We start from the raw sequence: 15,612 nt of genomic DNA on the forward strand, positions 1-15,612 counted from the left end.
AGGAAACAACCCACTTGTTTAACAGCATAATGCAGGTAAAGGAAGCACAGCTCAGCAGTGTGGTAACTGTTAAGTAATGATGCAGGTCTGCACATACTGGTCTACCTGCCAAGAACACAGGAGAAAGCAAAATGCACACAATGAAAAAGCCTTCTAAAATACATAGATACATAAAATTGAGACATCAAGAATTTTTTTGAGAAACAAAGGTAATAAACGAGGAATTTTATTTTTATAGAATTATTCTATTTTTAAGAATGTAAAATAATGTATTTATATTTGCCTACTATAATAATAAATGTGGAACAGAAACAAATTATTAGTAAAGGCTAGCTTGTATGAAATTTTTGTCTCATTTTCCCTCTATATATTGCTAAGTTTTTTTTAAATCATCCCTATGATAAAAATATCAAAATGCAATATGGTCAGTCAATCCACCTTAAGTTGAAAATCTGCACTGAAAACAGAGACTTGATTATTAAACACTGTGTGAAGCATGTGACTTCACAAAGCAAATGAAACAAATAGTTATAAAAACCAACACACATCTTTCATCTGCAAAGGTGGTTAAAATTCTTACCTACACAATTTCTTAAATAGGATGTCTGATACTTAATGAGTAATGAAACCTCTAGGAGAGGGGCTGGGGAGATGACTCAGAGGTTAAGAGTGACTTCCGATTCACAGGGGACATCAGTCACCAGCAACTGTGTTGGGATGCTCATTTTGACATCTAAGTCTAGCAATGGGGGGTCTAACACCTTCTTCTGATCTTGACTCTAACAATAATAGAGAGCTGGAAAGATGGCTTGAATTAGAAGCATGAGGATGAGTTAGGATCCCCAGCACACATGTACAGCTGTGGCCATACTTGCCTGAAATTCCAATGCTTCTGGGGACAAAGACAGGAGAGTTGCCAGGAATTCTGGCCAATCATCCTAGCCAAAAATAAAGTGCTAGGTTCAGTGAGAGACCTTTTTTTTCACAAGAATAAACTGAAAAAATGACAGAACTGAATAACCAATGCAATTATCTGGCTTCTATGTTCCTGAGTCCAAAGACACACGTGTGTGTACCACATAAATAAACCACACCCACACACACCCACACACTAGTTGAAAAATTTTTTTAAAGCTATCTTTAAAATCTGCCTGTTCGTTTTTTTTTTTTTTTTTAAAGACTCTGTGTGGTGGTGTCCCAGGAAGTGAAGGTACCAGATTCCCTAGAGCACAGGTGGTTGTGAGCCATTGGATAGGATGTGGATGTTGATACCTGAACTGTCTTCTGCAGGAGCAGCATGTGCTTGTGGCCACTAAGCCACCTTTCTAGTCTCACATCTCGTTTTCACACACACAAAACAATAGGGCTGAAGATGCCGCTCAGCAGGCAGAGTGCTTGCCTAGCATTCTCAGAGTCCCAGGTTTGACCCCAAGCACCACCTAAATCTGCCCCGATGGCACATGTCTGCAATCTCTGTACTAGAGAGACAGAGGCAGGTAGATGGATCTGTGAGTTTGAGGCTAGCATGGTCTAGCCAGGGCTACACAAAGAAACCGTCTGGGGAAAAGAGGAAGAGAGGGAGGGGCGTGAAAGCAGCATAACTGGAAGTCCAAAGCCATCCTGGGTTATATAGCAAATGGGCACTACTTGAGATGCTGTCTCCCTTCCCCAGTCAAAATAAACTTAAAAAATAAGCAAAAAGTTGATCTTCAGAATTAATGTGTGGCATTGCCATTTCTTTTGCCAAGAAACTGGTCTGATAGTTTTTTGGTTGTTTTTTTTTCTTTTCTTTTTTTTTGGTTTTTTGAGACAGGGTTTCTCTGTGGCTTTGGAGGATATCCTGGAACTAGCTCTTGTAGACCAGGCTGGTCTTGAACTCACAGAGATCCACCTGCCTCTACCTCCTGAGTGGTAGGATTAAAGGCATGCGCCACCACTGCCCGGCTCTGATAGATATTTTTTAAAAGGGTAAACTTGTTTAATTACAAATTATGAGAAAGTCCTCTTCTGTTAAATTACCACCACAAGTAAGAAGCACATATCTAAAATAGACCCGCCCAGAAAAACCTCCACACTGGATAGTTCAGACACAACCCACTCTCTACTGATCACTTCGTTAGTGACACAAGGATCAGTCAATAAACCATGGTAATAACATTTCTTCCAAAGTACTTATCACTTCCGAAGACTTTGGGGCCTACAATACAACCCAGTCAGTAGATTCACAGGTCTCTTTTTTAATATAGATGCACCACACTGGTGCTATCACCATATAAAAACAATTCACAGAATATACTGCATATTTTTAGTTTCTGATAATACAAAATGAATAAACAAAATACCACAGATGTCTAAGAGTTTCTCTGTAAGATATCTGTATCTACAATAAAAGGTTACCACTTGGCTCTTCCTGTAACACAAATGAAGTTCTGTGGGGGCCCTGAGAGAGTACCTCAAGTCAATATTCAGTGTTCAAAGCACACCTTTGCATCTATCTGTACTTGGTCCTAAAAGCCCGAATCCGCCTAGCGCACTCTAAGCACAACTAGCCATGCCCAGGCATTGGGCTAATGTGTGGACCTCTGATGTTTCCTAATGCTCATATTTTTGCTATATGAAGTTGAACATTTTAAGAAATAACCTGAAAACAGAAAATAACTTGTTCAATCCCAGCACTTGAAAGGCAAAGGCAGGTGGATCTCTGTGAGTTCTAGGCCAGCCTGGTCTACATAGTGCATTCCAGGCCAGCAAGGACTACACAGCCAGATCCTGTCAAAGAGACAAACAAAAAACAAAAAACCCTAAAATTAGCAAAACCAAATGAAAAGACCAACCCCTCAATTTAATTACTCAAGATATTCTGTTCTCTGAGATCTAATAACTACTTATAACACTTCAAGGAACCTCAGGAGCTAAAAACATAAATGTTACAATACAAGAATAAAAGAATCCCAGCTTCCAGATATGTTTGAGAAGAAGTTTTTTTTATACTTAAATTCACAATGTTAAAAAGAAATTTTGCTCCCTATAGTTGTACTAAATATAAAATATTCAAGTACTAACTTGGTACCTAAATTGTAGGACAAAGCCATCTGCAGATGAAAAAAAAAAAAAACCCAAAAAACAAACAACAACAACAAAAAAAAAAAGCATACTACTGTGGCTGACTACCCTTCCAAGAAACAAAGGGCCTTGGGGACAGCAGTGCTCAGTAACTGCATTTGAATGTATGGTCATGCTTGATCCTCAGTGACATTTACACTGCTTTCAAAGGTTATTCCAGGAGAATATTACCTCTGCTCTTTGTAATACACTGTGCCGAGAACAGCACAGGTCATTTAACATGTAACTTTAGCCTCCACAGCCCTACTCTCCCCATCTGTAAAAGGGTAGAACTCTACTTCATCTCCAGTAAAGAAAGTGGGCTAGAGTTTACTCAGCTTTCCAATTTTATACAGTGACTTGACACCTATTCCCAGGTGAAGAGAATGAAAGGGTCATAGGATGTCAACCTTTGAAGAAAAAAAAAAAAACAAATGAAAAGATGCAGTATTACAGAGTCAAAAGCTCTTGATAACTGCCCCTGACTAATTAGTTTCCCTTCTACCACCAATGGCCATTGTGTGTGTTGGGTTGTTTACCTCTGGAATGCTCATCTGAAAAATGGAAATATAATATCTTCCCTGCTTGTTATGAAAACCAAAGGTGAAGAAAGTGCTGGGCAAAGATAAAGGTTATCAATTCACTTAAAAGCCTGAGGTCAGTCAATGTCAAGTTTCTTGGTTAGTGGGCAATAGAAAGATGAGTGTTTTGTTACTTCTAAAAAATCACAGCATTTTCTTTAGAAAGATATGTGGTCCATAAGCTTCAAAACAACAGAAAGTTTCAATTTAGGTTTCTATATCTATTCCTTTAGATTACTGTGTAATTTTTCAGGCAATTTAGAATTCTAAGTCATTATGAAATGAAGAGGAATTTCATTCCTGTGTCTCCTTTTATCAGATGAGGTCCATTGAGCTTAAGGGGATTACCTGAAGTCAATATTTCTAGCAGCTATCTTGGGAATCTGGGTCTCCAGTTTAAATTACAATTTCATACTCAAAAAGTAGAAAACTCAGGAAAAATAAAAACTAAAAGCCATCTTTACTGCTACTAATGTTTGGGTATATGTCTTTTTGCCCTCCTCAAGTATTTTTACAGAAAGTGAGATCACATGGTACATAAACTTTTGACAAAACCGAGAAATTAACATTTAGATTCCCTACATAATTGATAAATGCTTACAATAACTATGAGCATCAGATAATTTTCAATTAGTCCTTTCACTACCACAAACCCCTCCCCCCATATTTTTAAGTTTCTAGAAATTTAGAGTGTCTGTATTTAATCATTTGCTCAGGAAAATATTCTTTGCACGACCAAGGTCAGGGGTTTTCAAAGAAAACCCAGGTCAAGGGCATCAAACAATGATTAACTGCCTTGATGGGACTACTCTGCACACAACATGGACTGGAGCAGCACATTCACTTCCGGTCACACACAGCAATAGTGCATGTGTTTGGAGGTCTCACGTTACAGTGGAGGTCCAATGAGTTCAAGGTTCGTATTACACAGATGTCAGCTCTGTCCCCATGTGCAGCAGCTTCTCTGGTCTGTATGTTGTAGAAACAGCAACTGTCATTTATGAGTTACTTTTATCTACGGCTTACTTTCCGATCCAAAAGCTGTGTCAACCAAGTTCCCTTCTAGGCAGGATGCATTGTCCCCAATACTAAACATGAACTCTGTAAAGTGTTACAACAAAACAGAAAATGGCCCAGATTCAGGAAATTTTATAAATATCTTTATTAAATAGTTATTTTTGTTTTATACGCTGGAATTCTTTCTAGAAATTATCAAAAAGGAAACTTGATAAAATATCTACAGGAACTGACACTTGCATATTAATAATTAAAACTTGACTGGTACTGAAGATATTTCAGAGACCTAATAGGCTTCCTCATTGATTTTAAAGTTAACTTTTTGTACCACTGAAACCACATTACTTACACTATTTAGAAAACAGAAATTGCTGTTTATTTCATACCACATTCTATGTTTACTCTATGTAAAAATTTACAGTAAAAATCTTTGCCTTATTTTATAGTTAAGATAGTCTTATCCAGCCAGCGTTGGCTCATGCCTTTAATCCTAGCACTTGGGAGACAGAGGCAGGCGATCTCTGTGAGTTCCAGGACAGGCTCCAAAACAATACAGAGAAACCCTGTCTAAGAAAAACAAAAAGAAAAGAAAGGAAATGAAAAAAGATAGTCTTATCTAAGTATATCAGGCTTGCAAATAAAATGACAAGGTTCAAGTCCAGGACTCAAATTCTAAATAAAAATTTAAAAACTATACTATCATTTAATTGAGTAAAACCCATGTATACAAACAACCGTTATAAATTCTGTGTTTTCATATTCTTCAACCTGCAGACAACTTGAAACTGTGTTTCAGTATTACTCCCTTATTAACAATTTTCTGTGGGGTCTTCCCATTGATTAGAAGTGCATCATCACTTGTGTCTCTATTCAAATGCTAGTTCCTCTGAAAGGACTATCTTGATCTTATAATTCCAATAAAGTCTCCTAGGTATCACTGTTGATAATGTCTTTCTTACCCTTTCTGCCCCCTCTCACAAGTGTGTGTTCATTAATCCATATGTTCAGCTCCCAGTACGGTTATCCCCAGACTAACATTTTGCCTGTCACATGGGAGTGTTCTTTTGCTATACACTTGAATGCAACAATTACGCCAGATAGGCAAGGACTTCTATAACCCATTCCTGTGGAATCTTTTCAATCACATCTTGCTGCTTTTGATCAATGTACTGCTCCCAGTTTCTTCTGACATTGTAAGTCCTACCCAGATTTTGATGTTCACGCTAAAAGCTGCCTCCCCTAGGATACACTCAGCCTCCCTTCTCTTCTGATAGGCAGCACTTACAATACTGCTAACTGTCACTGAGAACTATACTGTAGGATTAATTTACTGTTAAGTCTTAAGTCTCCACTAAACCCACACTACACAACATAGCACTTCTTATATGATAACTATGCTTTAAATCAAAAGTTCATTTCTCATTAAGTACATTCCAAGTATTCAACAGCTACACACAGCTAATAAAGCAGATGTACAATTCAATCATACCAGAAATTTGGCTTCAATACAAGCTATATTTTGAACTTCTTGGCCCATATAGTGAATAGGCTACCTACTGCTCCTCAAATCAATGTAGATATTCAATAAAAAAAAAAAAAATCAAGTTGCTGGATGTGATGACCTAATTAGGCTGTACAGTAGACAATTGTCTTCCATATTAAGGCACAGTCTATATATACTTCATGGTAATAAATATTCCTGGGTTAAACTACTAATTGCAGGAAACCCAATAAGATTCCCAGTTTCCTACCAAACAATATCTATATTGTGTTTTCTACTTTGTAAAGTGTTCTGGCAAGGAGTGAAGGGACTGAGGTTAATGCTAGTGCTTGGAATTCTCATTAGCCCTACAAAATCAAGAAGACACTGAGCCTCGGGGAAACAATCCATACCTGATAGAAACACATTCCTAGCTCTTATTGAACCTTTGACTCTTCAGGAAGATAGTTCTACAGAAACAAGTTAATATATTCAAGGGAGTAGATGTTAACAGATAAATTGGCAATCAATCTCACATTGGAGAAAAAGGGAAAACAAAGGTCAAATAATGAAAAGCTTTTATAATACTGTTATTAGATCCTAACTTAAAGGTAGACATCTCTTTTTAAAAAACTATAAGTAGCCTGGCAGTGGTGGCATACTCCTTTAATCCCAGCATTTAGGAGGCAGAGGCAGGAGGATCTCTGTGAGTTTGAGGCCAGCCTGGTCTTCAGAGCAAGTGCCAGGATAGGCTCCAAAGTTACAGAGAAACCCTGAATCGAAAAACCAAAAACAATAACAACAAAAACTAGAAGTACAGCTTTTTGGGGTAAAAAGGCTAGGTTGAGCAAAGACATCACACTTCTGACAGGTCCAATGTACACGACATTTTAAAAGACAATACATAGAAGATACCTCTACTGTAGGAAATGTGTACTAGAATACAGCTGCTGACAAACGCTAAATAATGAACTGAGCTGTTTAAATGTTTACAGTTTACGTAACTCATTATTTCAAGTACCCAACTTATCTCAAACTTTCATATCTCAAATGACCCAAATACTTACAATCATAAGTTTTGATAGAGTATATATTAATGAGACTGAGTGTAAAAAATATGATGAAGAGAGGGGCATCAAAGCCCTTTAAGAGTTTTGGAAAATGTGATCTAGAAAAACAGGGACCTGCTCCACACCTGAGTCAACCTATATAACCCATTATCTTAATCTTAGTTTTAGCAAATATATTTTTAGTCTGCTTCAAAGATGAGAAACTAAAGTGATCACTGTATTAGACCTCTAACCTTTTCTACGATTAATTTTAAAGGAAAAATAAAACACCAATGATGAAAAATGAACCCTTCATTTGACCAACCTTTTTTTTGTTTGTTTGTTTTTGGATGTGTCTCTTTGCACTGTGGCTGGAATTCTCAAAAAGGGCCTCAAAGACTGACACACAAGACATCAAAGCATTCTTTAAAAGGCCCAGCAGCCACTATGGCTACTGCCAGGAAATCACTCCAAACATTCATTCTGAAAAAAGTCAACAGTCAAAAGAGGAAAGGAAGAAGACTGACAGCTCCTAAGCTGTCAGAGCTAGCAGGTATGTTTTGAGGCCAGTAGTCTTTTGTCTTTAATGAAGTACAGTTTTAAGCCCCTAATTGCCAAAAGGGAGCAGGCCATCCGAGGACTTCTAAATTCTTTTATGAACACCACCTTGGAGAAAAAGAACACTTTGTTAAAATGTAGGTTTGTCCTTTCATTTAGTCGGAAAAGCTAAGGAGGCTGGAATGTTTAAAAATAATTCATGTGTTCTAGTTTGAAGATATTAAAAATAAATTGTAGAATCAAAGAGAAAATAATACAAAACTAGACTCCATGTTTGTTTCCCCAGGGGAGGGCAGGGGATGGGAAATGGGCTACAGTCTTGCTTCTTTCTGATTCTTTTGTAAACTGATGTAGGTAACTCTTTTGTAGCTTTCTTCTCATTCGTTAAAGGTAGAGAAAGTGCCAGAAAGAATAAAATCTTGAGAGTTTCTTCCTAGAGAATCACAAGTAAATGGAAAGGGAGGAGAAGGAAAAATGTGTCAATACTTTAGTGAACTTATAGAGGGCGATGACGCTGGGTAAGAATGCCCTAAGATGCTTGTCTGTAACTTCCGACGCGCTTCTGATAAAAAGTATCCACTTTGCAACAGCTTCATGAGAGATCCACCCAGGTCACCTTCAAAAACGGTTACATCCGACTAGCTTTGCAATTTTGTGACAAGTGAGTGGAAAAGTCAAAAGCAGCCCGCAGTCACCTTTAGCAACCCGAAAGGGGGTGCGGGGAATCTGATGGGGTGGGGAACCCTCTGCAGAGCCGCCTCCGAGGCACGGAGACCCACACAGCGCTGGCCCGCGGAGGAAGCGCACCCAGGCGGAGGGCGGCCGGGAGAAGAGTTGTCACAACTCCCAGGACGCGCCCGGCAGGGCAGGAAACTCCACGCTCCGACGTGGCTCTCGGAGGTCGCTTCCCAGCACTGGCCCGCCACGCGCCCTGGTAACGGCCGGCTGGCCCGGCGCCACAGTCCCTGCCGCGCTTCGCCTGTCGGAAGCGCGCGTGGGCCCCGAGCGGCAGCCGCGAGTGGACCAGAGCGCGGCACCGGCCCGCCCCCGAAGCCCCCGGCGGCGCAGGGCGCGCGACTCACATGTGCGGGTTCCTGCGGAAGGCGTTGGTGATGTCCTTCACCACCCTCTGCACCAGCACCGCCACCTCCTCGCTCGTCTCGGCCATGTTGGCGGCCGCCGCGATCCGGCGCGCCTCCGGGAGAACCCAGCCGCCGGCGGGAGTTCGGCGGGCGCGCGCGCGCGCTGGCTCAGGCGCGCCCTCGCCGGGGCTGCCGAGCACTTCCGGGTCAGGGAGGGCTGCGTCGCTGCTGAGTTGGGCTCTCTCTCTCTGCTCCTCGGGTTCCATTAAATTCGGGTTCGCTTGGCTTGCACGAAGGAGGGTCCTTTCCGCACCTCCCCGAGCAGGCGTGGCCCAGGATGGTCTTTTCCCAGCGACCTCCGGACGGCGGGACCACCGCAGCCCATCCTGGGAGGGTTGTTGCTGACCTCCTTTTGCACCCCTGTGCCACTTTGTGTTTCTGAAATTTAAAGTAGCCCGTTTAATTGGAACTCTTGTAATTCATTAAGCAAAGAAAAAGGATATAAAGGAAAAAAATTACCCTCCGGATCAAGGGGGAAAGAAAAAAAAACACATCCACGACTGTTACTGATTTATACAATGTTTGGAATGTGTTAATTTGGAGTATAAAAAACAACAACAAACAAACAAACAAAAACAAGGCCCTGTGGTAATTTGTCCCTGATGTCTATTGCCCGACAAATAACTTTTATAGGATTGCTCTGTTCCATGTGGATTTTAAAATGCTGTAATTGCATTTTTATATATCAGTGTTTTTGTTTTGGTCTTTTCTGAGTACAAAAATCTGACAGCCTTCCACTGGTGGTGGTAGTTGTTCCTCATCCTCTTCCTCCTTCTGTTCCATCCATGTTCTTCTCATACTTGGGAGTCTGCATCTTTTTAAAAATATTTGCCTGGCAAGGTGATGGCCAGCTCTGACTATGATCCCAGCACTTGGGAGGTAGAAACAGTAGAATGTTAAATTCGAAGTAGTCTTTGACTAGGAACTCTAAAAGCCAAACATTTTACAAAGCAAACTATGGTTGGTCGTTGTCCTGGTCAAGAAACAAGAGAAAGTCTACAAAATTGTAGAAAGCAAGAAGGACCTGTTTACAACACAGTAAAATCAACCTATCTTTACTCTCAGACAAGTTCTAGGATGAAGCAGTGAAATGATTGGGGTGTTAAGATCTCTGGGCAAGAATAATTTCAAGAGTCCTGTCGAAGAGTATGATACTAGGGGCTGGAGAGGTGGCTCAACAACTAAGACCATTTGTTTGTAGCCCTCGAAACCACCTGTAACCCCAGCTCCAGAGGATCCAACAATCCTCTTCTGGCATACACACACACACACACACACACACACACACACACACACACACACACCCCTTTGAATTTTTTTAATATGATGCAATCCTCCAATGGCTTAAGATAACTGCTAAGTCTGCCTCTTCTCATCTGGAGCTTCCATCCTTCTGTTAGTGGCACTAGGGAATAGTGCTGACTTCTGAGAGCAGGGCTGAAGGGGCACACCAAGAAGTAGGAATTTTCTAATATACTTGCATTTATTTAGAAAAAATTGAAGCTTGATTGCCCCAAATCTTGAAATAAAACTGATATTCCAGAAAGATAATATGTCTGTATGGTTCTGTAATTGTCCTTTCTCCATCATCTGTACTCATATGAAAACTGGGAATTACATGCCTTAGGGTTCTAAGTGTTAAAATGATCTCACCCAGTTATTACAGATCTAATATGTATAGAACTCAAGTGTTTAGAACTAGAATGTGTTAGAACAAGAATCCAACTCAATTTTATCAATAAGGGCTGAAATCCTAAGAAATTTGGAATTGAAATTCATGAGCCCTTATTAATGATATATGAATAGTGTATATGATTTAAGAGGAGTTTGTTTAAAGATTTATATTGAGGGCCCTACAAATATGTAGCAATGAAATATACAGCGAATAGTTCAGTTGCCTAATGACAGAAGATTGATTGGGTTATGGTGAGGGGCTGAGGAGATGGCTCAGCAAGTAAAAATGCTAGTGATACAAGCCTGAAGACCCGAGTTCTGTCCCTATAGCTGACAGTAGACAGGAAGAAAAACAAATCCAGTAAGTTGAACTCACACATGTATCACAGTCACATACATACACTCATAAAATTCCTAAATTATGGCTAAGTTTTATAAGAAAACATTGCCTCATCACCAAAAAAATGACATCATAACTAAAGAACTATGCAGTTGGCCCTTTATCAGCAAGCTCCACACATGGTTGGCTGAATCCAAAATAAGTAAAATTACTTGGAAAAACAGTGCATCTGCAACAAGCTTGTACATACTTATTTAAAACAGACTAGAAGAATATACACTAAAAAGGCTAATAATGGTTATCTCTGTATGATGGAGATAATTGAGACCTATAAATACATGTTCTGGGGGCCAGAGCACTTTAACTATTTGAATGCTACATGGGAATGATATTCTGTCTAACTGCACACGAGAATGGTGTTCTGTCTGTAATTCCAGCTCTGGATGGCGAAGACAGTGTTCTTAAAGCAGGCTGGCTAACTAGACTATCTGCATTGGTGAGCTTTCCTCAAAGTGAGAGACCTTTCCTCAAAGAATACAGTGGAAGAGCAATTGGGGAATATTCCCAGTGTCAACCAGGGACCTCCACATGCATGCACAGACAAGCACACATAAACGCACAGAAGATCACACAGATGGAAAGAAGAAAAAACACACATAAATATGTACACACATACTTACAGGATGCTCCAAACTCTATGAAACATAAGTCCTAAGGTAGATGTTGAGCCCTAGAAGGAACAAGGGTGGATACTAGACTAGTTTTAATGACATTTGGGAAGAGATGAAGATGACTTTGTAATCTATCCATGTCTTTACTCTTTGTATTATTCTACTTACATATTTCTCTGGTACTTTGTGCATGTATTCCATCTACTTTTAGTTGAAGTCTACATTGTGACAACATTATACAAAGTTCATATGGTAATAAAAACCCAGAGATAGATATTGGTGTTCAAGCTGAAAGATCAGAGAAGCAAAGCAGCCAAGTCCTAGAGATTTCTCACCTCTACCAATGCTCAGAATGAAGGGGCAATTGTGTCCTCTGGTTGCATCTACAAACTGCACTGCCCTCCACAAAGCCTCAGGAATCTAAACTGCAATCTTCCGAGTTCCTGTCTCCTCCCCCCCCTTATATTCTTCTCTCCACGCAGCCATATCACTCCCATCTCCACCTCCCTAGTACTGGGATTAAAAGCATGTGATCCCAAGTGCTGAGGTCACTTTTGTGTGAGCTGTTTCTCTTTTAGACCGGATCACTTTCATGTAGCTCACTCTGGCCTTGAACTAACAAAGGTCAGTCTGCCTCTGTCTCCCAAGTACTGGGATTAAAGGTGTATGCCACTGCTGCCTGGTTCTATGGCTTGTGGCTAGCTCTGAATTCTGAACCCTAGGCAAGCTTTATTAAATCATAAATAATATATCACTACATCAAATAGTATTAAATGTGCTTTTATAATATTTCTAGATATTTTTACTAACATAGCAAACTGAGTTCATTACCTCAGCAAGTATGTGTTAACCTAGGAGTGGTGCTGAACTCTTGTAATCTCCACACTGTAAAGGGAACTGGAGGATTGTGAGTTCAAACCCAGAATGAACTGTATAGTAAGTTCCAATCCACCTTGGGCTACACAGTGAGATCTTGTCTAAAAATCAAATAAAGAAATGTTGGCTTGGAATATTTCTTATCAATACAGTGCTTCCCTAGCATGTGTGAGGCCATGGGTTTACTCCTTAACATTGCTCCCATGCCTAAAAATAAATGTCCAAGTTGAAATACTTGATTATGATATACAACATTTCCATTGTGAATGTAAGTCAAACCTCACACCCCTTCATTATTCCAGAATCTAAAATTCAAGGATTCACCAGTGCAGAAACAGAAGAACAAAATATCAGCAATGTGATAATGTATAATGACAATGTATAATGCCAATTATCTGTTTTACTGATGTATAAGAAAAGGCAACAGGAGCACTACTTGTCTTCATAGGCTTTACTAGACTTAAGAGAAAAGGAAGAGAAATAACTACATTTTTGAAACATATGAATTAAATGTAGAGATGCTTGGTAGACATCCTTGACTTGAATATGTTGGTTTATTTTCTCAAACACAAGGTTTCTTATATAAGGACTACTTTTTACAAGCCACAAAAATGCTGGAGAATGCTAATGCCATTTATTGTTATCTTTAGTTGACACATCTTTAGACCAGTTGTTGGAATAAAAATAAGATAGACACGTTGGCCTATTTAATCTGAGAGGCACTGTACAGATAATTGCTTATGTCTGTAAATAAAGAAAGCAGTGTTATTCTCCAAGCAGTATTAAATAGACTAGTAGCAAATGAAGACTAAGTGAAATGCTATTAATATTCTCTGGCTTCACTCATGCAAAGGGTGTTGCACTACAATGTAAGCAATCTCATAAAGTATGAACTGTTTTTAACCTGAAAAAATAGGTAAATGCTACCAAGGGGCTAATAATGATGACTTTAAAAGGCCAATTTATGCTGATGTTAGAATTCATGAAGATATGAGAGTGAGAACACTAGGAACATGAATGGTTTTGTTGCCAAGAGATGACTCTTTTTCCCTTGGCATTTGATAGTTCCAAATTACTCTTTTCCTTTGCTTTGTTCCTTTTACCACAGAGGCTCAGGGGACCCCTGATGTAATCATTAGGAAAGAATAGGGAAAATGTCTACAGAGAAAAGCCAATCTAGGACTTGCATGTGGAAACAGCCAGAGAGAAAGGTTCCTCTCTTAATGCAATGCAATAAATTCTTCTTGTTTATTGAAGATCACAAGTTGTCATAGGATTCTTCTTAGTAGCATGCCTTTTATATAAACAACTAAATAATTTTTGTTCAACAAAACTAACTGATGAAAATTGTAAGTCATAACTGAACTGTGGAGGCAACTTGGAGCTCAATTTTACTGTAGAAGAAGTTTAGTATCTCTCTTAGTAACTTTTCTGTTGCTGAGATAAAACAACATGACCAAAGGGAACTTAGGGAACAGAAAATTTATTTTGGTTTATGGTTCCAGAGGGATAAGGGTCGATGATGACAGAAGGAAGGTGTGGTTACAAGGGGTGAGCACGTTGACAGAAACAGGAGCTCACATCTTGAACTATAAGTGAACTATAAGTGGTGTGAAGCTTTTCATCTCTAAGCCCACCCCTGTAATGGTAAGTCTTTGCGCCAAGCTGCCCAAGCCCCGCTGCCACGTGGGCGCCTGAAATAACACACAGAGACTTATATTAGGTACAATGCTGCTGGCCAATGACTAGGATTTCTCATCTGCTATCTCTGTCTTAAGTATCAACCGTAATTATTAATCTATATATCTATAAAGACTTACAGAGGACACCGGCCTTGTGTCCAGTTGCCTGGTGGTCACATGGCAATTCCTCCTTACTACATTTTCCAGAATCCTCCTTGACTCCTAGCCCTGCCTATCTTGCTTTCCAATTGGCCAACAGTGCTTGATTTATCAACCAATAAGACAAACATATACACAGAATGACCTCCCCCATCACACCCCCAGTGATGTACTTCCTTCAGCAAGACTGCACCACCCAAACCTCCCCAAACACCACCAGCAGCTATAAACCAAGTTTCAAATACACAAGATTATGGGGGAGGTATTTCTTACTCAAACAACTATAGCCTTTGGTAACTGGCCAAAAGTAAAGAGTATACTTCCTCTTTCAAAAAAACAGGAATATTATAATAAAAATGTACATTACTTCTCAATTTCATCTTATTGCCATGTCTTAAACCACCTTTGAGACCCATTGACACTAATATCAGACCTAATTTCCCCTGTGAAATGTTGAATTATGCTCTTAACTTGTAGTATAACGTTTATAGCAATGTATAGTCTGAGAGTTAGGAAGGAATGCCAAAGACTAATCCCTTACTTGGCGTCTACTGATTTTAAGCACAATACTTCTATGGATCCATCTTTCAAGTCATTGGGATGAAAAACAAGAAAACAAAAACAAAACAGTGGCGAAAATGACATATGAGGCTACAAATAGAAAGGACTGAAAATTGTCTCTGAGATGACAGGCTGAAAGTAACTTTACTTAGTTATTCCATAAGTTTTAATGAATGTATTCCTGAATCTAAAACATTCTGGTAGTTGCTGGGTATCAGATGGTGAGAGAAACAGGTGCTCAGCATCTCTTGTGGCTCTTACATTCTCATGAAGAGATAAAGTCAAGAAAGAGACAAGTTTGTAAATGAAAATTTTAATATATGACACAAAAGCAAAAAGGCAAGTTATGTATGATACTGGTATAAGTGTACAGCTTTAGACAATGTTGTCAGAAAAGCCTGCTTGGTGAAACACTATTTAAGCTAAAACCCCCAAAAAGGAGAAAAGAAAGGCTGGGCCTATGAGAAGCAGGGGAGGGGCTTCATGAGTGGTGTGGAGACTGTGTGGAGTTAGAGAAGAAGGAGGTTTACTGAGCATGTCTCAAGAATTGAAAGAAGCCAAACTAAATCTCTCCAATCGTAGAGTATTCATAAAGTGATTTCAGACATGAGGTGGTTGACCTCTTACTACCCAAACAGATAGCAATTGCCTACTTCCAACCCTTTCTTCCTTTCTATGTCCTTTGTGATATTTTTTATGGTATAATGAATAGTTTTCTGG

The 15,612-nt window shown here is 39.5% G+C and overlaps 1 protein-coding gene across 1 annotated transcript in view; it reads right to left on the reverse strand.

Annotated features, from left to right (window-relative positions):
- LOC100765403 (protein prenyltransferase alpha subunit repeat-containing protein 1) overlaps positions 1-9,033 on the reverse strand; it is a 40,030-nt gene extending 30,997 nt beyond the window's left edge. Inside the window, exon 1 of the mRNA XM_027406511.1 lies at positions 8,870-9,033. Coding sequence (XP_027262312.1) covers positions 8,870-8,955 — 86 coding nt within the window. The 5' untranslated portion in view covers positions 8,956-9,033. The remainder of the gene's footprint in view (positions 1-8,869) is intronic.
- Between the last annotated feature and the right edge of the window lie 6,579 nt (positions 9,034-15,612).

This window comes from Cricetulus griseus, chromosome 3, assembly GCF_003668045.3.
Source record: "Cricetulus griseus strain 17A/GY chromosome 3, alternate assembly CriGri-PICRH-1.0, whole genome shotgun sequence".
Classification (NCBI taxonomy): Eukaryota; Metazoa; Chordata; class Mammalia; order Rodentia; family Cricetidae; genus Cricetulus; species Cricetulus griseus.